Genomic DNA, 22955 nt, shown 5'->3' with positions numbered 1-22955 from the left:
CAACTTTTTCACATTAGTGGAAACGGCCACTGCTATCTGTCATGTGATTAAACACAGCCATTATGCTTTGACCGATGGAAAAATGTTGCGGCTCTTTCAAAAAATGAGATGACTGTGTTTGATGGACATTGTAGTCCAGGACACCCTAGGGCTTCAGACATGGGATATTCCAAGCCCCAGCTGAAGAGGCCAAGGATTAAAACTGGGACCTTCTGCACACAAAGCAGATGGTTAGAGAAGGCTGCTTTATCATAGAACTGTAGAGTTGGAAGGGATCCCAAGGGTCATCTAGTCCAGCCCCCTGCAATGCAGGAATCCTAGCCCCAGCCATCCCTGGGTGGACTCGAACCATCAACCTTCTGGTTAGCAGCCAGACACACTGACTCATTGCGCCACAGGAGGGCAGCCATTTTTCAAACATCATTTCTCGAAAGGCACAAGGCAGGAACTGAATCCACCGATTCGCCCTCCCCATGTGAATGTTAACAGGGAATGTGGCCTGCTTTATTGTTAAATTGAATATTTCTTCTGCTCCAGGGAAAGCCCGTTCATAATGAAGCGTCTGAAGAAGGCAAACTGAACAAAGTGGACCTTACTGGATTAATAAAAACATTCACCATGGATTTAGTCATAGAGTATAATCTTGAGGTGAGTTTGGTGCTGCCTGAGTGATTGGAGTCTCCGATTAGGACTGGGGAGACCTGAGTTTGGGTCTCCACTCGATCATTAGGCTCCCTGGATGATCCGGGGCCATTCTCTATGACTGACGGTACACTGAGATGAGTGGGTCTGTGCCCCATTTGCCCTAATAGCCCAGACTTCTCTGCTCAGCTCAATACAGTGGTACCTCGGGTTAAGAACTTAATTCATTCTGGAGGTCCGTTCTTAACCTGAAACTGTTCTTAACCTGAAGCACCACTTACGTAATGGGGCCTCCTGCTGCCGCCGCGATTTCTGTTCTCATCCTGAAGCAAAGTTCTTAACCCAAGGTACTATTTCTGGGTTAGCAGAGTCTGTAACCTGAAGCGTATGTAACCTGAAGCGTATATAACCTGAGGTACCACTGTATTCTCTACAGCAGGGATGTGAGCTGCTTCTATCTCCCTCTCCTAGTAAATGCTCCAGCTCCCAATTGCAGTGGTACCTCGGGTTAAGTACTTAATTTGTTCCGGAGGTCCGTTCTTAACCTGAAACTGTTCTTAACCTGAAGCACCACTTTAGCTAATGGGGCCTGCTGCTGCTGCCACGCCGCCGGAGCATGATTTCTGTTCTCATCCTGAAGCAAATTTCTTAACCTGAGGTACTATTTCTGGGTTAGCGGAGTCTGTAACCTGAAGCGTATGTAACCTGAAGTATATGTAACCCAAGGTACCACTGTACTAGAATATCTCCAACAAGAAACTTTGAAATGGTCCCACAGACTTGTCGTCTCTGAACGGGGCAGTAAAGAAGTCAGGTTCATTCATTTCATCAGGTCTACTCTAAGTAGGGCTTAGCTGACTACAACCCTCAGTCTCTTTCTGGATTGTGACCTTCGTTGCCAGGCTTCTGTGAGAGAGCTCTGATGTTTTGTTTTCCAGACATCTGTGAAGATTTTTGACGTGCCCGTTGAAAATCACATCGTTCTCTTCATGGCCAAGAGCGCTGACATGTTTGGCTCAGCTTATGACAATTATACATCTGCTGCCTCGGAATTCAGAGGGAAGGTTAGTATAATGTCGCTTTCTGGAGTTCTCCTGGATTGCAAATATTGGATGTCAGAGTGCTGAGGACATTGTAGATGTTTGCTTTCCTGGGATCGTCTCGCAAGCCTAGGTTCAAATGCAGTTCCAAAGGCAGTCAGTAAGTGACGGACTGGGGGTGAGCAGCTGTGCAATATGAGAAATAACCCCAGTCATATAGTTGTTTAAAGGTTTGACATCTGACAGGAGGTTGTTCCACAGGGCGGGTGCCACTACTGAGAAGGCCCTCTGCTTGGTTCCCTGTGGTAGATATTTTATTCATTTATTTACACATTTATAACTTGCACTTTCATACAAATATATCAAGGAAATATATGACAAAAAGCATCCATAAAGATATCATTTTAAATATGCATGTTAAAGTTTTTTATACAATCAAACAGTATATTTTTATGAAATAAATAAATAAATTATTGTTATTGTTATTTGAATTTCTATACTGCCTTTCACTTGAGGGTCACAGAGCAGTTATAAAATAAAATAAAATAAAAATCAGTCTTCAAGCACCGTCTAGGACAGCCATTTTGAGGCCCCAAATGCTGTTACAAGGCCCACTGTCCCCAGACAGCATAGCCAATGGTCAGGGATGATGGGAGTTATAATCAGAACAATATCTGGGGGCCCAAGGTGGGAAACTGTTCTGGGATGTAAGGGGGGGTAGATATATTTCTTGCTTCTTTCATTCTTCAGATTATGTTCATCTTTGTGGATACTGATGAAACCAGAAATGGCCGTGTGATTGAGTACTTCCGGGTAACAGAGGTAGAAGTCCCTTCTGTTCAAATCCTGAACTTGACAAGTAATGTCAAGTACAAGATGCCTGCAGATGAAGTGACCCCGGAGAATATACGACACTTCTGCCGCAACTACTTAGAAGGAAAAGCAAAGGTGAGCTTTTGGGATGGAAGCAATCAGGGTCACGCTTTTCATTTGGTATACCATGGCAAACAATTTGTCGGTTTCATTGGTCTGGCTCCTATTGAGCCTCACAAGTGCATCAATTGCTTTTTTTGCTGTGTTTTATTAATGTGCATGTATAGTTTAAGTTAAACCACTCTAGAAATTGTAATGCTGATGGCAGCTGATGATCAGTGGGTTCTTTGGCTGGCAGCCAAAGGGAGCCTGTAAAATGCAGGCTTTTTTCTCTATCACCCACCTGGGGAGAAAATGCTTCGCCAACCCTATGATCAACGCTCCCTACAGCACTGAGTGTAGGGCTAGCAATGCCCTTTGTGCTGTGGTTCCCAGGCATTCACCCACCAGCAATAATAGTGCCATGTCAAATTTGGCCCACGAGGCTGATCCTGATAAGGATTTGGTTTGTGGAGCCAAAACAGTGCCCCACCATTGCACTAAACCCTGCTGTCTTTTAGCTATAGTCTGGTATTTTTTCTTTGCAGTTTCCTTCAGAGTTGCCTTACTTCTTTTTAAAAAATGCTGTTGTTGGTTGGTTGGTAGGTTTCAAAGCCACTTCCGCCTTAAGGAGGAGGTGGGGTTGCGGGCACTCACGACCCCTTCATGTGCGCAGGGGTGTGGTCAGCCCTGCGTGATTGGGGAGATTCCCATTTGTGTCACTGCCCAGACGACCAATCTGATTTGTCTGGGGGTGTGGCCTGCTTGATTTAAGCAGGACACAGTAGGAAGCTCTTCCCTTTTCGTGCTTCCAGCTGCTCCGGTTTTCCCACCCTCCCACCCTTTAGATTTTGTCATCTCTTTTGACCTTGCTATGGACTTTGGTTGGTCGCTGTTGAGGAGCCTGGTAAGACTTTTCGACTTGGCAAATTGGCACCAGCTACTTGGTTTTCTCCTACCTCATAGCAAATCATCACAACTTTGTAAGGTTTGGTGGTTAGGCATTGGAATATTGCTGGAGAAGAGGGGAGGGGAGGTAGCGCCATCACCTCCCCCGCACATTGAAGGGTATTCCATTGAAGGATTCTGGAGGCGTTGCCCTGTCCGAAGCCTGGAGAGGCTAGGGCCTAAGGCACGACCCCTATTGGTGACCCTGGGGGAGCTCCTAGTTGATGTGCAGCCGCAGGACTCCCCCTGTTGGTGGTTAACCCTTCCCGGACTCCCTGCAGATGGGCAGGAGTCAGATATGGTTAGGTCCAATGCCTAAGCCAATACCGCTCACAATATGTAACCAATAAAATTGTGGCCTTTTTTAGCCCATTAACCTAAAATACTGCCGTCAAGTGTCTTTATTCAACCGGGGGGGGGGGGGAGTCGGGACCTTGCCACGTAACAAGCCTTTTCCAGACATGTACTTTTAATATGTACATTTGTCTTTAATATCTGCTGAGTTTATCTCTGTCTTGATCATTTTATTATGTCTGCTGTTTTTAAAGTCTGTCTTGCTTTTGCTCTTTTTAATCAATATTGCATGCCACGTTATGTGAACTGCCTATATATTTTGATGAAGTGGTATATAAATCTTGATAAGGAACTATATAAATCCTCAGCCAGAGTTCGAGATGCATGGAATGCCAGGTGGAATCCCAGGTGGAGACATGGTTCAATAATATTTGGGATATTGCTAGTTCAGAACGACTAACTGGGCTCAGAAGAATTGCAGATGGGGTTATAAAAGAAAATACCTTTGATGAAACCTTGTTTCCCCTTTTTTCATATGTAAGAGGGAAAGAAAGTAAAGTTCTTCCACCAGCCTCACAAACCTTTCTATGAAGAACCTGTATGGCCTGCCAATGTTTTGTTGTTGTTGTTGCTGTTTAGTCGTTTAGTCGTCTCCGACTCTTTGTGACCCCCTGGACCAGAGAACGCCAGGCACTTCTGTCTTCCACTGCCTCCCGCAGTTTGGTCAAACTCATGCTGGTAGCTTCGAGAACACTATCCAACCATCTCATCCTCTGCCGTCCCCTTCTCCTTCTGCCCTCCATCTTCTTCTTCTCATGAGGTGGCCAAAGTATTGGAGCCTCAGCTTCACGATCTATCCTTCCAGTGAGCACTCAGGGCTGATTTCCTTCAGAATGGAGAGGTTTGATCTTCTTGCAGTCCATGGGACTCTCAAGAGTCTCCTCCAGCACCGTAATTCAAAAGCATCAATTCTTCGGTGATCAGCCTTCTTTATGGTCCAGCTCTCACTTCCATACATCACTACTGGGAAAACCATAGCTTTTACTATACGGACCTTTGTCGGCAAGGTGATGTCTCTACTTTGTTTTAAAACCAGTGTTTTAAAACCATGTAAATTGACGCCATGGTTTTGATGCTTTGTTCTTTGCTGTGACTGCATTGTATAGTGCATTTTTGTTTAAGATGAGTGGGATGCCAGACATATTGAATCAGAAGATGTTGAGGGAACAGAGTAGAAGGAAATCCACTCCCTATTCCGTACATGGTTGGGGAAGGTGCCTTACAACAAGGAAGGGACATAGCTCAGTAGCTGAATATTAGTCTTGTATGCAGAGGTTCAATCCCCAGATTCAATCCCTACCATCTCCAGGGAGAGCTTGGAGAGAACTCTGCCTGAAACCCTGGTGAGCTGCTGCTAGTCAGGGTAGACAATACTGGACTAGATGGAGCGAAGGTCGACTCAGAATTTCACCAAGTGCCATGGAGTGATAGAGCATCTATTTTGTATACAGATGGTCTCAGGGCGAGTCCTCGGTATCTCCCAGTAAGTCTGGGAATGTCCTCTGCCTGAAATACTATAGGTCAGCCTTTCTCAACCTGTGGGACCCAGATGTTGTTGAACTACAACTCCCATCACCCCTAGTTAGCAAGGCCAGAGCTCAGGGATGATGGGAGTTGTAGTCCAACAACATCTGGGGAACCACAGGTTGAGAACCGCTGCTATAGATGGACCCATGGCTTGACTCGGTATAAAGTATCATCCTGTGTCCCTGAGATTTTGACAAATTGCTCTACTGTAGTGAGTAGTTCTGCTCTCCTGCTATGGGACAAAACAGACAGCTGGTAATTAAAGTGAAAGGGAACATGTGGCCAGCCAGATAAGCCTCACCAAGGACTTTTAGCAAAGAGAGCCACTTAACCACCCAGCACAGCTTCAAAGATGAGCCCCTGTTGACATCCATCCTTATCTCTTTCCCCCTTATTAGCCACATAAATCCAGCGAGGAAATCCAAGAAGGCTGGGATAAGAAGCCGGTGAAAGTACTGGTTGGGAGCAACTTTGACCGGGTTGTATTTAATAAGAAGAACCACGTGTTTGTCCTGTTCTGTGAGTATCACTTGCGCTTCTGAAGAGGAGACTGTGGTGGATGAGCTCTCACAGGGAAAGAATTACTTGATTTGATTGAAGACAGCAGCAGAGTGGCACACTGAGCTGATATGGAGTTGGCGTGTGACGTTCAAGCAAATGCTGCTAGTTTAAACTTGCCTGCAGCGGAAACAGTTTTCACTCCCATAGCGCACATTTCATGCACACTTGGACCACTTTAACAGTCATGGAGGATCCTGGGAATTGTAATTTGTTTAGGCTGCTGACCTCACAGAGCTACAATCCCAGCACCTTTAGCAAACTACAGTTCCCAGGATTCCCCTTTGAAAGTTTTTTTAAATTTTTTTTAAAAAACTTGCCAGTGCATCCCAATACCTCTCTTTTGTTTCTCAGTAGTCTAACTTCGTGGGTGGCGCTGTGAGTTAAACCCCAGAGCCTAGGACTTGCCGATCAGAAGGTCGGCGGTTCAAATCCCCACGACGGGGTGAGCTCCCATTGTTTGGCCCCTGCTTCTGCCAACCTAGCAGTTTTAAAGCACGTCAAAGTGCAAGTAGATAAATAGGTACCGCTCTGGCAGGAAGGTAAAAGGCGTTTCTGTGAGCTGCTCTGGTTTCACCAGAATCGGCTTAGTCATGCTGGCCACATGATCCGGAAGCTGTACGCCGGCTCCCTTGGCCAATAAAGTGAGATGAGCGCCACAACCCCAGAGTCGGCCATGACTGGACCTAATGATCAGGGGCCCCTTTACCTTTACCTTTAGTCTAACTTTGGCTACAGTTCTGTCAGCACTCACTAGCTGACTACACCATTAGAAGGTGTTATAAGTTCCAGGACCGTCACTATTTATTTATTTTGAAATGGCATATTCTTGGTTTTCTATCCCAGATGCACCCTGGTCTCGCGACTGCCAAAAACTGCTACCTGTATGGGACGAATTTGGCAAGTTGTATGAAAGCCGGAAAAACGTTGTCATTGCCAAAATAGACTTCACGGCAAATGACATTCTGTTAATCAACCTGGAACGGTACCCGTTCTTCAGGTACTTTCCTGCAGGATCTGAAACGGAGGTGAGATGTTTTCCACCCTCCTGGGTACTTATGGGTAATGGATGTCTTCTGATGAAATAGGAGGGGGGGATGCAATTCTAGCAGCAAGCAGGGGTGTTCTGTGGACTCATAAGCAAAGGAAAACTACATTTCTTGCTGTTATCATGCGTGAATCATGCAGAAACAGACACACACATCTGCAGAAAGATAGGGGAGTAGCAACACTTTCCAATTACATTTGCGGGTGTGTCAGAGCTAGGGTTGCCATATGTCTGGAATTTCCTGGAAATATCTGGAATACTATTGTCCGGGAAAATCCATGTCAACCCATGTCAAAGCTCACCAGTGTGGTGTAGTGGTTAAGAGCGGTGGACTCGTAATCTGGTGAACCGGGTTCGTGTCTCCGCTCCTCCACATGCAGCTGCTGGGTGACCTTGGGCTAGTCACACTTCTCTCTGAAGTCTCTCAGCCTCACTCACCTCACAGAGTGTTTGTTGTGGGGGAGGAAGGGAAAGGAGATTGTTAGCCGCTTTGAGACTCCTTAGATATCAAATCCAAACTCTTCTTCTTCTTCTTCAACAACAACTTCTCTGTCTGGATTTTCACAGTTTGGCAGCCCTATTCAGAGCACACCCACTGGTGTGAATTAAATTTAGCTGGCAGATCAGTCAAAAAGCTACAGTTCCATAATGCAACAGGTATTGCAATGTGAAAAGCATTAGGAAACAGGACAGAAGCACTAGCATTATATTCAGGAAATGAATTCAGCATTCCCTCACATCTGAACGGGCACTTAGAATCATAGAATCATAGAATCATAGAATCATAGAGTTGGAAGAGACCACAAGGGCCATCGAATCCAACCCCCTGCCAAGCAGGAAACACCATCAGAGCACTCCTGACATATGGTTGTCAAGCCTCTGCTTAAAGACCTCCAAAGTAGGAGACTCCACCACACTCCTTGGCAGCAAATTCCACTGTCGAACAGCTCTTACTGTCAGGAAGTTCTTCCTAATGTTTAGGTGGAATCTTCTTTCTTGTAGTTTGGATCCATTGCTCCGTGTCCGCTTCTCTGGAGCAGCAGAAAACAACCTATCTCCCTCCTCTATGTGACATCCTTTTATATATTTGAACATGGCTATCATATCACCCCTTAACCTTCTCTTCTCCAGGCTAAACATGCCCAGCTCCCTTAGCCGTTCCTCATAAGGCATCGTTTCCAGGCCTTTGACCATTTTGGTTGCCCTCCTCTGGACACGTTCCAGTTTGTCAGTGTCCTTCTTGAATTGTGGTGCCCAGAACTGGACACAGTACTCCAGGTGTGGTCTGACCAGAGCAGAATACAGTGGCACTATTACTTCCCTTGATCTAGATGCTATACTCCTATTGATGCAGCCCAGGATTGCATTGGCTTTTTTAGCTGCCGCGTCACACTGTTGGCTCATGTCAAGTTTGTGGTCAACCAAGACTCCTAGATCCTTTTCACATGTACTGCTCTCAAGCCAGGTGTCACCCATCTTGTATTTGTGCCTCTCATTTTTTTTGCCCAAGTGCAATACTTTACATTTCTCCCTGTTAAAATTCATTTTGTTTGTTTTTGCCCAGTTCTCTAATCTGTCAAGGTCGTTTTGAAGTGTGATCCTGTCCTCTGGGGTGTTAGCCACCCCTCCCAGTTTGGTGTCATCTGCAAATTTGATCAGGATGCCCTTGAGTCCATCATCCAAGTCGTTGATAAAGATGTTAAATAAGACCGGGCCCAAGACAGAACCCTGTGGCACCCCACTAGTCACTCTTCTCCAGGATGAAGAGGAACCATTGATGAGCACCCTTTGGGTTCGGTCAGTCAGCCAGTTACAAATCCACTGAGTGGTAGCAGAGTCAAGACCGCATTTTACCAGCTTCTTTACAAGAATATCATGGGGCACCTTGTCAAATGCCTTGCTGAAATCAAGATAGGCTATATCCACTGAGTTCCCTTCATCTACCAGGCTTGTAATTCTGTCAAAAAATGAGATCAGGTTAGTCTGACATGACTTATTTTTCAGAAATCCATGCTGACTATTGGTGATCACAGCATTCCTTTCTAGGTGCTCACAGACTGTTTGCTTAATGATCTGCTCCAGAATCTTCCCTGCTATTGATGTCAGACTGACTGGGCGGTAATTATTTGGGTCCTCTCTTTTCCCCTTTTTGAAAATAGGGACAACATTTGCCCTCCTCCAGTCTGCCGGGACTTCGCCTGTTCTCCAGGAATTCTCAAAGATGACTGCCAGTGGTTCTGAGATCACATCTGCCAGTTCTTTTAATACTCTTGGATGCAGTTCATCTGGCCCTGGAGACTTGAATACATCTAAACTAGCCAAATATTCTTGTACTGTCTCCTTAGTTATTCTGGGCTGTGTTTCCTCTGCTGAATCATTTGCTCCAAATTCTTCAGGTCGGGCATTGTTTTCTTTATCGGAGAAGACTGAGGCAAAGAAGGCATTGAGGAGTTCAGCCCTTTCTGTGTCCCCTGTTTGCATTTCACCATCTTCTCCTCTGAGTGACCCCACTGTTTCTTTGTTCTTCCTTTTGCTACGAACATACCCATAAAAGCCTTTTTTGTTGCTTTTAACCTCTCTAGCAAGCCTGAGTTCATTCTGTGCTTTAGCTTTTCTGACTTTGTGTCTACACGTGCTGGCTATTTGTTTGAATTCCTCTTTGGTGGTTTCCCCCCTTTTCCATTTTTTGTACACATCCTTTTTTAATCTTAATTCAGTTAAAAGTTCTTTAGATAGCCACCCTGGCTTCTTTAGGCACCTTCCATGTTTCCGTCTCATTGGTATTGCCTGACGTTGTGCTTTTACTATCTCCCTCTTAACAAACTCCCAGCCATCATGAACTCCCTTTCCTTTTAGTATTGCTGTCCATGGGATCTCACCCAGCACTTCCCTAAGTTTTATGAAGTCGGCTTTCTTAAAGTCAAGAAATTGAGTCCTAGTATGCTTGGCTGCTCCTTTCCGCTGTATAGTAAACTTCAGAAGAGCATGATCACTCGCGCCTAATGATCCTTCCACTTCTACCCCACTAACCAGGTCATCAACATTGGTTAGGACCAGATCTAAAATGGCTGTTCCTCTTGTTGCTTCTCCCACTTTCTGGACAATGAAGTTGTCTGCAAGGCCAGTGAGGAATCTGTTTGACCTTATGCTCTTGGCTGAGTTTGACGTCCAACAAATATCCGGGTAGTTGAAGTCCCCCATTACTACTATCTCCCTTCCTTTTGCATGCTTGGCCATCTGTTCCAGGAAGGCATCATCTATGTCCTCCGTTTGGCTTGGGGATCTATAGTAAACTCCCACAATGAGGTCTCTGTTATTCTTCTCTCCCTTAATTTTGACCCAAATGCTCTCACATTGGCTTTGAGGTTCTAAATCTTGGATCTCTTCACAGGTATACACATCCCTGACATATAACGCCACTCCTCCTCCTTTCTTGTCTGGTCTGTTTCTCTGAAATAGATTGTATCCCCCCATTATTACATTCCAATCGTGGGACTTATCCCACCAGGTTTCAGTGATGCCTATTATGTCATATTTAGTTTGCTGTACCAAGAGCTCAAGCTCATCTTGTTTATTTCCCATGCTTTGCGCATTAGTGTACAGACATTGAAGTCCATTAATCATTCCCCCGTGTCTCTTATTTAAGGATTTTTTCCTCCCACCACTAGGTCCGCGTGCTGTTTGCTCCATTTGGTCTATGACATTTGGATGATCATCTTCATTAATTGATAGACTCCTACCTTCAGGAGCACTGTCTCCCTCCCCCACATTAGTCAGTTTAAAGCCCTCCTGATGAGGTTTCTGAGATTTTTGGCAAAAACATTCCTCCCAACCGTTGTGAGGTGCAGCCCATCACTTGCCAGAAGTCCATCTTCAAGAAACTGCAGTCCGTGATCTAAGAATCCAAACCGTTCCTGTTTACACCATTTGCGAAGCCAGCTGTTCACTTCCACTATTTTCCCCTCTCTCCCTGGGCCACGTCGTACAACTGGGAGGACAGACGAGATGACAATTTGTGCATTTAGTTGCTTCAATTTCCTGCCGAGAGCCTCGTAGTCTCTTTTGATCTTCTGGAGGCTATTGCTTGCAGTGTCATTGGTTCCCACATGAACCAAGAGGAAGGGGTATTTGTCAGTGGGTTTTATGATTCCTTGCAGTCGTTCAGTTACATCTTGGATCTTAGCCCCGGGGAGACAGCACACTTCCCGAGACATCTTGTCAGGCCCACAGATCACTGCTTCTGTTCCCCTCAGTAGGGAATCCCCTATCACCACTAATATCTCAAGCAATGCTTGAAACGTTTCTGGGTGCAACCGAAACTTCTGGCGCCTTCTTCCCAATTATGTTTCAGACCCACCATTCTCTTGTGCTTTTCAAAAAAAACAACAACAACCATGGAATTAGTCTTACAACAAAGGAGGTCACAAATAATAAAAAATACATCAAACAAATGGGTGTGCGCCACCATTTGGATGGATAATCTAACTGAAGTGAGAACATCACCTCTGGAGCCAAGTAATTCAATTCAATGGCACTCTTTTATAATTAAGACATTACTCAGGTTTTCATTTCCCCCCCTCCTCTCTCCCCCTATTCCCCACACATAAATTACATTCAAAGACATTTGTCCTCATTTAATCTCTTAGGAAGGTCCTCTGGTGCTGTGTGTGCATGCCCAGATTCTAATGAACCAAAGAGGGAGCCCTGAGCAATTAGGTGGCGTAAAAATGCGTCTGTTTACAGAAGCCTGGGGCATTTGGTTCTTTTTGGAATATAAATGCATTTCCTTTTCTTGTTTTGCATTGCTCCTGGACTGATGTGTTTTCACCCTCTAGGAATACTAATTGAGAAGGCTAGCAGCTGGGATGTGTTGCCATTAGTTCTCTCAATTGGCCATGCACTGGAATAAAATAATCAAATCACAGATTTGGAAGGTGGGGCAGGACTTGTATGCCACTGGGTCCAATTTCCTGCTTGATGCAGGCAGTCCAGAGTAGAGATGTAAAATTTCCGGAAATTTTGAAGCCATGAGGGGGAAAACGTTTCCCACCGGAAAAAAATGGAAATTTTGGAAAAATTGAAAAGAAATTAAGTGTGGAGTAGTTTTACAAATTGTGTGAAACACAGTGTAGATAAAGTATTATGCTTGCAATAAAACAGGTAACCACCCCCTTTCCCTCAAAAGCAAGAAACCATCAACATAAAAAATAATCAGATTTGCCCCTTAGCACCAACAGCAAATAAAGTTAAGGTCCACCTCAATATTTAAGCTCCATAAAAGGTCTACAGGTTTTTTCAGGTTTTTCCCCAAAGCCATTTTTTCCAGGAAAAATTGGGGGGGGGGGGGAAATAGTGTGCGGAATATTCAAACTATATCAAACTATTTTTTAAATATTTTTCCCCGGAAAAAGGGGCTTTAGGGGAAAAAATGGGGGGGGGGACCTGGTCCTTCCCCAATTTTCCCAGGTTTTTCCCAGGCCTTCCCATCTCTAGTCCAGAGTGAGAGCATCCCCATCAAATAGATGTCCAGTCTGTTTGAATATTACTAGTGTAAAAGAGCCCCTCTCCTTCCCAATCAATAATTGGTTTCATTATTGAACTGCTCCTGCCTTCAAAAATAATTATCATAATGTTTAACCAAAATTTACCCTGTAACTTAAATCTGAATAACAACAACCACCACCATAATCTACCATATATTTTGGAAAGTTGTTTGTCTCTTTGTCTGTTCTCTAAGCATTTGGACACCTCTCAAGATATTGTAAGCAGTTTTCTTCATGGTAGTTCTTCAGATCAAAGAGCAGGTTTTTGTCTAAGTTCAGATTCACTTGGATGACATTTTGAATCAAGATATGAAATAAAAAACAATCCCATTAATTAAAACAGAAGATTCAGGTTGAGAGTTCAAGGGAAATGTCTTCAAAAGCCAGCAGAATGCCAATATGGATTGGGACCTTCATAAGCATTGGAACAATGGGCTGTATCCAGCTAAGTCCTACCTTGAGCAAAATTCATAAACCAAAGTTAGTAATGTGCATTAACTTCAATGAGTCTACTCCAAGTATACAACCCAATATCTGTCTTAAAGGATACCAAGTTGCCCTATGAGTCCACAAAATAACAGAAAATTAACTGTTCCATTCACCTCTCCCCCCTGTTTTTTCCTCCTCAAAGGTTGTCCCATACAAAGGCGAGCACAATCTCGATGCTTTTGCTAAATTCTTAGAAGAACAAATTAAGGCAAGAAAGAAGGTAAGGTATACATTTAAGGTAAGGTGGTTTTAGGATTGTCTTGCACACAATGAATTCATGTACCCATGCCTGAGGAATCCTGTCTTTGTGGATTCACAATGTGAAATTACCTGATCCACACCTCTTGTGCTAATGTGTGGCTCAGAACTTATAGCACAGTCCTAAGCATGTCTACTCAGAAGTAAGACTTCTTGAATCCAGTGGGGCCCATGTCCTTCACAGAAGGCCATGGGCCCACCCCCAGGTTGTAAGTCCAGCCTGGCCAGTTTGCTGCTGCTTGTAACGCTAACTTGTTATGAAGAGTCTTTGTTGCATAACTTACTTTTTTATTTGATTGTTTATCAGGACTCATCCAAAGCCAAGAAAGAAGACCCTGAGAAGGAGAACGAAAGAACTGTGCAAAAGGAAGAGCTGTAGGTTTTCCTTAAAGCACAGATAACATTGATTTTTGAAGGATGGTAGAGTTGTTTACAAGAATCTTGACCTGATCATGGGGATTTGAGAAGGTATTCAAACAAATAAAGATGAGAGAAAGAAGTGCACAGGTTTGATTGTGTGTGTTTTGGCTCAGTGATGATCATTCTCAGCAGGAGTGGAGATTGGCCCATGATGGAGAATGGAGAACTGGCTTATCCACCTCTGTCTTTTCTGAGCCAGCCCCCATCTGCCTCTCTTCTTAATGCCAACCAATCAGGACATGACTCTGCCTGTCATTGCAATTAATCCAGAATGCGGCAGCTAGACTGGTGACTGGGAGAGGCCACCAAGACTAAATAACACCGGTCCTGAAAGACCTACATTGGCTCCCAATACATTTCTGAGCACAATTCAAAGTGTTGGTGCTGACCTGTAAAGCCCTAAACGGCCTCAACCCAGTATACCTGAAAGAGCATCTCCACCTCCATCGTTCAGCCCAGAAACTGAGGTCTAGCTCCAAGGGCCTTCTGGCGGTTCCCTCACTGCGAGAAGTGAGGTTACAGGGAACCAGGCAGAGAGCCTTCTTGGTAGTGGTGCCTGGCTGGTGGAACACCCTCCCATCAGGAAACAAGCAACTATCTTACTTCTAAAAGACAACTGAAGGTGGCCCTGTTTAGGGAAGTTTTTAATGTTTAATGCTATGTTGTGTTTTTAATATTCGGTTGGGAGCCGCCCAGAGTGGCTGGAGAAACCCAGCCAGATGGGCGGGGTATAAATAATAAATTATTAATATTATTATTATTGGCTCTGGTTCCACACACTGCTGATCTCCCCGCCTTTTGCCCCACTGGTCCCAATGAACCTCAGCTGCCACTGGAATAGATTTTGAGTCTCTTTAACTCAGCTTCCTCGTTGCTAACCAAAGCAGACCCAGGAAAGTGTCCCGTCCCGTAGAAAGAGGTCTGTAGGCTGCTCTGATAAAGCTTTTCTGTTGGCACAGCTCAAATGCCCAGTTTGCACTTCATATTAACTCAAGCATTTGCAGTTTTAATTCTTGCATTTTGGGAATTGCAGCTGTGTGGGGGGGAATAGGGGTTTCCTAATGGCTCTCAGCACCCTTAACAAACTATAAGCTTTCCAAGATTCTTTGGGGAAAGCTGCGGGTGTTTAAAGCTGCATCACAGTGGTGTGGATGTGACTTTTGCCATTTGAACCTGGCTCCAGGTGACCCTGGAATTTTTGGGAAAAGGTTAGAGCCCATAAGCCCAAAGCCTGCCCTTCCCCTACTCTACGGTGCACTGAATTATAGTCATCTTGTTTACTCAGCTCCTGCATAGATAACCAGCAAGTCGGGCTGCCAGTGAGTTGAATAGATTGAACTGAAGATGAAATGGCAAGATGCAGAAGCTGAATTAAAGATGCAGGTTTTTCTAGGAACTTTGAATATGTAAGATGCCTTACATCCTTCCTTGTGTAACCACAGATGGCAAGAAATTTGATCCCGTTTTAATTTAAAAGCAAACCTACCAAATCCACATATTTTTAAAAGGGGACAAACCAAAACACCATCCTCTTCTCAAAATTGCTTTTTTCTTAATTTTAAAACGCAGTTCTCCAGCCAAGTAATGTGCACAAAGAATGCATATACTAGAGTGAAGTGCGCACAAAAGCACATATAATACTAAAAATAGCATACCAAAATGCATTATATTAGAGGAAGTTGCTTTGCAAAAATGTGAACTGTATGTACATTGGGAAAACAGGCACACGCAAAATGTGTGTGTTGGGAGAAATGGCCACTGAAAATATATTCCTTTTCCTTCCCCACAGTGTGAGGGGGGTGCAGGAATGCTCAGACTAGCTGTGTACCTTGCCACCCCATGCTTGGCAGCTATGACATCTTCTGTCCACATATCACTGCTTGGTCCAGGATTTCCCTTTGCATGGAGCCCCATCTCAAGCACACCGAATGCATGCTCAGCCAGGATATGACTGCCAAGAGCATTGGTAGTGACAACTGGAACAGCCAGACAATGTAGCATAGTGGTTGGACTGCAGGGGTCAGCAAACTTCTTCAGCAGGGGGCCGGTCCACTGTCCCTCAGACCTTGTGGGGGGCCAGACTATATTTTGAAAAAAATAATAATTAAAAAATGAACGAACTCCTATGCCCCACAAATAACCCAGAGATGCGTTTTAAATAAAAGCACACATTCTACTCACGTAAAAACACTAGGCAGGCCACACAAATAACCCAGAGATGCATTTTTAATAAAAGCACACATCCTACTCATGTAAAAACATGCTGATTCCTGGACCATCTGCGGGCCGTATTTAGAAGGCGATTGGGCCAGATCCAGCCCCCAGGCCTTAGTTTGCCTACCCATGGGTTAGTCTGGCAGTGGTTCTCAACCTTGGGTCCCCTGATGTTTTTGGCCTACAACTCCCATGATCCCTAGCTCACAGGGCCAGTGGTCAGGGATGATGGGAGTTGTAGGCCAAAAACATCTGGGGATCCAAGGTTGAGAAAGGCTGGTAGAGGGTCGGATTGGGACCTGTGAGATCAGGGTTCAAATCCCCAATTGGTCATGAAGGCTCATTGGATGACCTTGGTTCAGTCGCTGCCTCTCAGCCCAACCTACCTAACAGGGTTATTGTTGAGGTTAAATGAGGGGGGGTGAACCATATATACCACCTTGATCTCCTTAGAGAAAAAGGTGGGTAATCAAGGCATTAAATAAATAAAAACTCCATTCCCTTCCTTAACACACAGGGACTATTGTGAAAATTCCTATACATAGTAGCAAATGGGTGTTTGTTTCAATATGATTTAATAATGATCAGGATGATAATGTTCTTAAGCAGCCTTCTGAAACAGGGCGAACCAGCAATAAGAAAAGCTAATGCTATTCTAGGCTGCATCAACAGAAGTCTAGCGTCCACATCAAGGGAACTCATGGTTCCACTGTATTTTGCCTTGGTCAGAGCCCACCTGGAGTCCTGTGTCCCGTTCTGGGCACCACCATTTTAAGAAGGATATTGACAAGCTGGAACGTGCGCAGAGGAGGGTGAGCAAAATGATCAAGGGTCTGGAAACTAAGCCTTATGAGGGAGTTGGGCATGTTTAGTCTGGTAAAGAGGAGACTGAGAAGAAAGCAACGGCCATCTTCAAAAAGGGTTAGCTAAAGGGTTGTCACATGGAAGATTGAGCAAGCTTGTTGTCTCCTGCTCTGGAGGGTAGGACCCAAACCAATGAAGATTCCAGCTAAACATCACGAATAGCTTTCTGACAGCAAGAGCTGTTTGATAGTGGAACAGACTCCTTCGGAAAGTGGTGGACTCTTCTTCCTTGGAGGTTTTAAAGCAGAGGTTAGATGGCCATCTGTGATGGATGCTTTAGTTGAGATCCCTACATTAGCTGAGATGACCTCCAGGCTCCCTTCTATGCTGTTATGAAAGTTGAGCAGGTTGGATGGGTGGAGTTTGGGGCAATGTATGTGCATGGGTTTTTAAGGGGGAGTCAGGGATCAGGAGCAGTGGTGGCTGGTACACATTGGGACTGGTGGGGTGGAAAGCAGGGAGACCAAGAGTGGATGGAGCCAGAGCCAAGGACAGAGAGAGCCAAATTCTGATTGGCTGTAAGAAAGAAGGCAGGCAAGCAAGCAAGGGCTGGTTGAGGGCAACAGAGGTTGGCAGTGCTTCACTCACCTTAATGGAGCTGCATTTGCTGATGAGAAGTAGTCCTTGAAAGAAGCAAACAGTCTCCAGGTGAAGTGATGTAAGAGCTTGAGTGGCTAAACTCCAATTACTTGACACGTCTTAATGTACAGTCAAGCCTTTCTTTGTTTAATTGAGGCTACTGAATCAATCAATTCTTTGAAAGCTCTTCAGTATCCCAAGGCAGCTTTGAGATTGCTTTGTTCCAAAGACCAATATTTACTTCAATGAGTTAGCCAAGGTCCAGGCATGGTCCATGCAAAAGAGAAGCAAGCTAACTATTCCACTCCCTATTCTTTTTTAAAAATATTGCATCATTGTTTGCAAGCTGGCATTGCTGAATCCCACTGGCTTCTGTTCTGAAGGTAACCACAAGGTTGTTGGGGCAAAAGATTGAGTTGCGCTCTTGGGTGGCAGAGAAAGGGAAATCATATGATATGTGAAATGCCAAACATTTATTTTATATTTATTTTATTTTATTTTTTGAAAAATGAGCTTGGTGCTTCTTTTTGCTCTCTTCTTCAAACGGTGTCTGTGACCCTTATTATTTATTGTAAAATAATCATAGGGAAATGTCAAACATCAGGGCAAAACTGCAAGGCAGATCACTCGTTCCAATTGGGATCAGAAAATGTGTCCTGCCAAAGTTAAAGACTGGCAAATCAAGCTAACTCCAGTCTGTGCTTCTTTTTATTTTTATTTCTATTTCTATATATATAGGCAACTTCCCACTTACACAGAGGTTATGCCTCACATGCATAAATGAAAATTGCATAAGTGAGGAATACCTTCTAAACGCCCTCTAAATGTCCTCTCAGCCACTCTCTCTCCAAAACACTACTCTCCAAAAATTAAAAAAAATACTGTACCCCAAATATCCAGAACCGGAATTGTAGCTCTGGGGCTGGCAGGAGGCCAGAGAATATGCAGGAACATGGCTGCTTCTGCTGCTTCAGCTGTTAGGTGGGGAGGCTGAGCAGCCTAAACAAAGCCTTGTTGTACCTCTGGTCTTTTGGGGGCTTCCTCTTCAGGCTCAGACTCCATGCACACACATCGCCCAATGCCACGCAGGCCAGTGCAGCCTTCTGTGATGTCGTGCCAGGCCCTCTCAACATTGAGGAGGCTGGGCTGCCTTCAAACAAATATTGAGGGGGCCGAAGACACCTCTGTCCCCTAGAGTTGGCGCATCTGCCACAAAGTGGTGACAAGCCATTGCGGCTTCTGGCAAGATTTTGTGTAATTTGTGAGATCTCATGAGATGACGATGAGATCGCGTGAGATTTTGCGAGATCTCACTGGAAGCTGGCACTGCTGTTGGCGGTGGCAGGGTGAGAGGCGTGCCCCTTGAGCATCTGCCACCTGAGGTAACTGCCTCACACCACTTTATGGGCAGGCCGGCCCCTGTGGAATGGTGACTGACCAGGAGGTGACTGGAATGGAGCTTCCGAGCAGAATTGGCTGGCTGGCTGGCTGCAACCCTGAATGGGAATATTCTGCACAGCCACATTTTGCTGTTAAAAAAAACAAACCCTCTCCTCTTTTTACACACCACTTGATATTTAGGGTTTTGGTAACATAGAGAAATTTGAGAACCAGGAAAAAGGAAATGTGTCCACATACCCCAAAGGTTAGTTTTTGTTATATAGTTATACAAATAAAGCTGATTAAACAGCCTTAGAAACATTTCCTTTTCCAAAGGCTATATAAGGGGAAAATAAAATCTAGCCCCCCAGGTTTTCTTTTCTTTGGCATCAATTGGTAAGTATAAGTTGATTTGATATTGCCTATTCCTAGGTAGTAACACAAAGAATTGGACAACGGTGGAGTTTCTACAGGGCAGCAGCTGGACTTAATTTATGTGATTGGCAGATATTATTGGTAGTCACATTTTAGGGGAGAAGAGTACACATAACCAACTTTTTTAAAAATAGGGATGGATTAAGGAGAGCCAGAACGAAAGAACACCTAGCCGAATGTGCTTAAGGTGACTACCTGAGTGATCTTGTGGAGGTCTGGGGGAAGGGATAGCCAGTGGCAGAGGAACGTCCACTTCTTAAGCCTTCATTGGCCAGGGCAGAAGGGTTGTAGTTCAGTGGTAGAACATCCACAGGTCAATCCCTGGAGCTTCAGGTAGGCCCGGGAAATGCCCCTGTTAGGAACCCTGGAAACCAGACACCTCAGTATTGTAAACAATACTGAGGTAACTGGATCAATGGTCTCATGGGGTGGAGATCCTGGCAGGGCAGCTTTTTTCCCCTTTCCCCCATCCTGTTATTGGAACTTTGTCTTTCCCCATCCCTTTTATTTCAATAGAAGAATAAAATACTTCCAGGGATGGAGCCATTTTTTCTCCCTTGTCAGGCTTTGTGTGTAAGTGTTTTTCCAGGGAAATCAGAGGACTATGATCCTAAAGATCCAACACCTTCTGTGATCTGTGCTGATGTACCCTGGCACATCCCAGACCCTCCAAGTGTCCCTATTTTCCAGGGACATCCCTCATGTAGAGAAGCCATCCTGGTTTCTGATTTGATCCTGGAATTTCCTACTTTTCCTTAGGACGTCCCTATTTTCAATTGAGAAATGTTGGAGGGTGTAGAGTTATCTGACCCCTGAGCCGCCTGAAGGCAATCCTGTATAGGGAAGGTGTTTTTTAATGTTTAATGTTTTATTGTGTTCTTATGTACGTTGGAAGCTGCCCAGAGTGGCTGGGGCAACCCAGTAAGATGTGTGGGGTATAATTAGTAAAATTATCATTATGGAATGGGACGTCCCTCTTTTCATCAGAAAAAATGTTGGAGGGTATGACATCCACTTTTGAGCCCTGCCACCATTAGGGCATCGATGGCAAAGTGAGGGCAGCAGAGCTGTCACAATGAGGAGGCTTCCGATGGCAGAACTTTTCTGCTCACAAATCTCCAATGGAAGAAACAACACTGCAATACCTAATGATCCTTCGGTCACCCTCTCTGCTAGGACTATCTCTGTAATTGTACGCTTGGGATTCCCACTTTTGGGATTTCCAACCTCTGGTTTTCAGAGGCAGACTAGAGCGAGAACATAGCTATCATGACTATCATCCCCCGCCCTTCACCATCAGTTCCCTGTGCCGGATGCGGAAATTTAAAATCCAGAAATTAAAAACAATGAAAACAAATTACAATCCTAGGTATAGGGTGGGTCCTGAAAACACGCACGTCAAGTGTCAAAGGCCAGGCTAGAATAGATATGTCTTTAGCATTCGAAAGCTGGTTAGAGCATGGTGCTAATGCCAAGGTTGCAAGTTCAGTCCCCGTATGGGACAGATGAAGAGCCCTGCATTGCAGAGGGTTGAGCTAGATCATCCTCAGGGTCCCTTCCAATTCTATGAATTTGTGAAGGTGTGCCTCTGTGGAGAAGGAGTTCCACAACTTAGCAGTGCCACAGATAATGCTCTCTCTTGGGTCACCAGTCCCAAACTTCCAAGAGCGAAAGATCCACCTCTGGTTATATTAATACCTGATGGGGTCTGTAAGGAGGGAAGTGGTCTATCAGATATCTGGGGCCTAAGTGGTCGAGGGCTTTAAATGCTAACATGGGCATCTTGAGTTGGGTCTGGAAACAAACTGGAAGCCCTATCCTCTGTTTTTTTTAAAAAAAGGAATCCAAGATGGTAGCCATCACTAAAAAAAATGGGGGGGATTCCATAGTTTAACGGTGCACTGTGAAGAAGTACTTTCTTTTGCTTGTTCTAAATGAAGAAGAAGAAGAGTTTGGATTTGATATCCCACTTTATGACTACCCTAAGGAGTCTCAAAGCAGCTAACAATCTCCTTTTCCCTTCCTCCCCCACAACAAACACTCTGTGAGGTGAGTGAGGCTGAGAGACTTCAGAGAAGTGTGACTGGCCCAAGGTCACCCAGCAGCTGCATGTGGAGGAGCGGGGAATCGAACTCGGTTCACCAGATTATGAGTCCACCACTCTTAACCACTACACCACACTGGCTCTGGGATAAATCTCCCAATATTCAGCATCATTGGATGTTCCCAAGTTCTATTGCTATGAGAGAGGGAGAAACAAAAAGTCCACTGTAGAAGCTATGGGAGCACAAGGATTATGTCATCCTGTTCAGGGTTTAAAAGCTACTGCAAGGGAGAGCCAGTGCAATACAGGGCTAGCGTATTACGAGCTAGGATCATGACAGCATGCAGTGATCCTTCCATGGTTCTTCTTGTTCCCACAAGAGCATGACATTTAATTAAAAAAAAATGCCTTTCAAAAAAGCTTAACGTCCTTTTGTGCAAATGTTGATATCAAATATTTGTTGGCTATTCTGAGTTTGCAGCTGAAACATGTTTGGTGGAAATTGCTCTAGGGTTGGAGCAATAAAATGCTGCACACTGACACTGGAAAGTATTTGATAGCTTGACATACAACGGCATTAAGATCTGACAGTGTTTGATAATGGCCTTGCGACGATATTGTGCATTTCATATTATTTGATAGCTGACATGCAATGGTAACTTAGTTTGACAATATTTGACAATTGACTTGCAAGGATACTGAACATTTCTTGGAACTGATAGCTGGCATGCAATAGTAGTTGAATTAAGACATGATTTGATACTTGACAAGGGGTTGTATTTTAAACTTGACCAATCAAAGAACTTCCTAACATGCCTAATGAATTACTGGCATGCTTTATCACTTATTTTGAATGCTGCAAAAAGCTTTTATTCTATCTAGAAAATGAAAATGTACCTCGGAAATGTGATCCTAGCATGTTTTATTATTTTTTACAAATGTTGAAAGAAATAAACAATTATAATTTCAAAAGAAGCTTCTACTGATATTAACGGTGTAGTCTTATACTGTGCTATCTTCATAGAAATAAGTCCCATTGAGTCTGAAAGGACTGGCTCCCTGGTAAGCAGGTATAAGGCTGTCCAGCAGGACAACCCAGTTTCACCAAATTTCAAAGTTTGAGTTCAAAGCCAAGGTCAAAATCTTAATTTCATTATGTGGAATTTCAATACAAAATTGACAAAAGATAACAAAAGGAAACTCAACATGTTCCAAAATTTATTTCGGTTCTAACGAATGTGCAGAGACACAACAATGTCCGGACATCATAGGCACATCAGCAAAGGTGGTTACTGTATTGACCATGTGCTGCAATGCTGCAAACTGCTTATAAGAGTTTGGGGAGTGGTTGGTTAAAATTTCGTTCTTTAAAACTAAAGCTTTAGTTTTCAATTGGAGCTCAACTGAAATACGGTGACTCCTGAGTGCTTTAAAGCTGTGTCCATGAGTTTTTTATTTATATATTTCCCTCCTTATTAAAGTAAGTTGTTCACAGGCCTAGAGGTTCAGAACAAGGGTGTCTTTTGTATTGATTTTTGGGGATTACATGAACCAGCAGGGAGCAGTCCTTGATATTTGACTCTGGTCCAGATAAGTCCTTATTAGTAATGCCAGATTTTCTTTTATTAATAGGTTCTGAAACTGAGAAAGCACAATTTATAGGGAATAATATATATCTTTTTGTCTTCCTTTCAGCCTGG

General features: G+C 44.2%; 1 protein-coding gene across 1 annotated transcript in view; it reads left to right on the top strand.

The window, feature by feature from the left end:
* PDILT (protein disulfide isomerase like, testis expressed) overlaps nt 1–13818 on the top strand; it is a 28401-nt gene extending 14583 nt beyond the window's left edge. Inside the window, exons 5-11 of the mRNA XM_081169573.1 lie at nt 538–648; nt 1581–1706; nt 2433–2630; nt 5822–5942; nt 6828–7009; nt 13204–13281; nt 13627–13818. Coding sequence (XP_081025699.1) covers nt 538–648; nt 1581–1706; nt 2433–2630; nt 5822–5942; nt 6828–7009; nt 13204–13281; nt 13627–13698 — 888 coding nt within the window. The 3' untranslated portion in view covers nt 13699–13818. The remainder of the gene's footprint in view (nt 1–537; nt 649–1580; nt 1707–2432; nt 2631–5821; nt 5943–6827; nt 7010–13203; nt 13282–13626) is intronic.
* The last annotated feature ends 9137 nt before the right edge of the window (nt 13819–22955 follow it).

The sequence above is a fragment of the Podarcis bocagei genome (genome assembly GCF_964188305.1).
Source record: "Podarcis bocagei genome assembly, chromosome: 14".
Lineage (NCBI taxonomy): Eukaryota > Metazoa > Chordata > Lepidosauria > Squamata > Lacertidae > Podarcis > Podarcis bocagei.
This window is presented reverse-complemented; position numbering and strand designations above follow the sequence as displayed.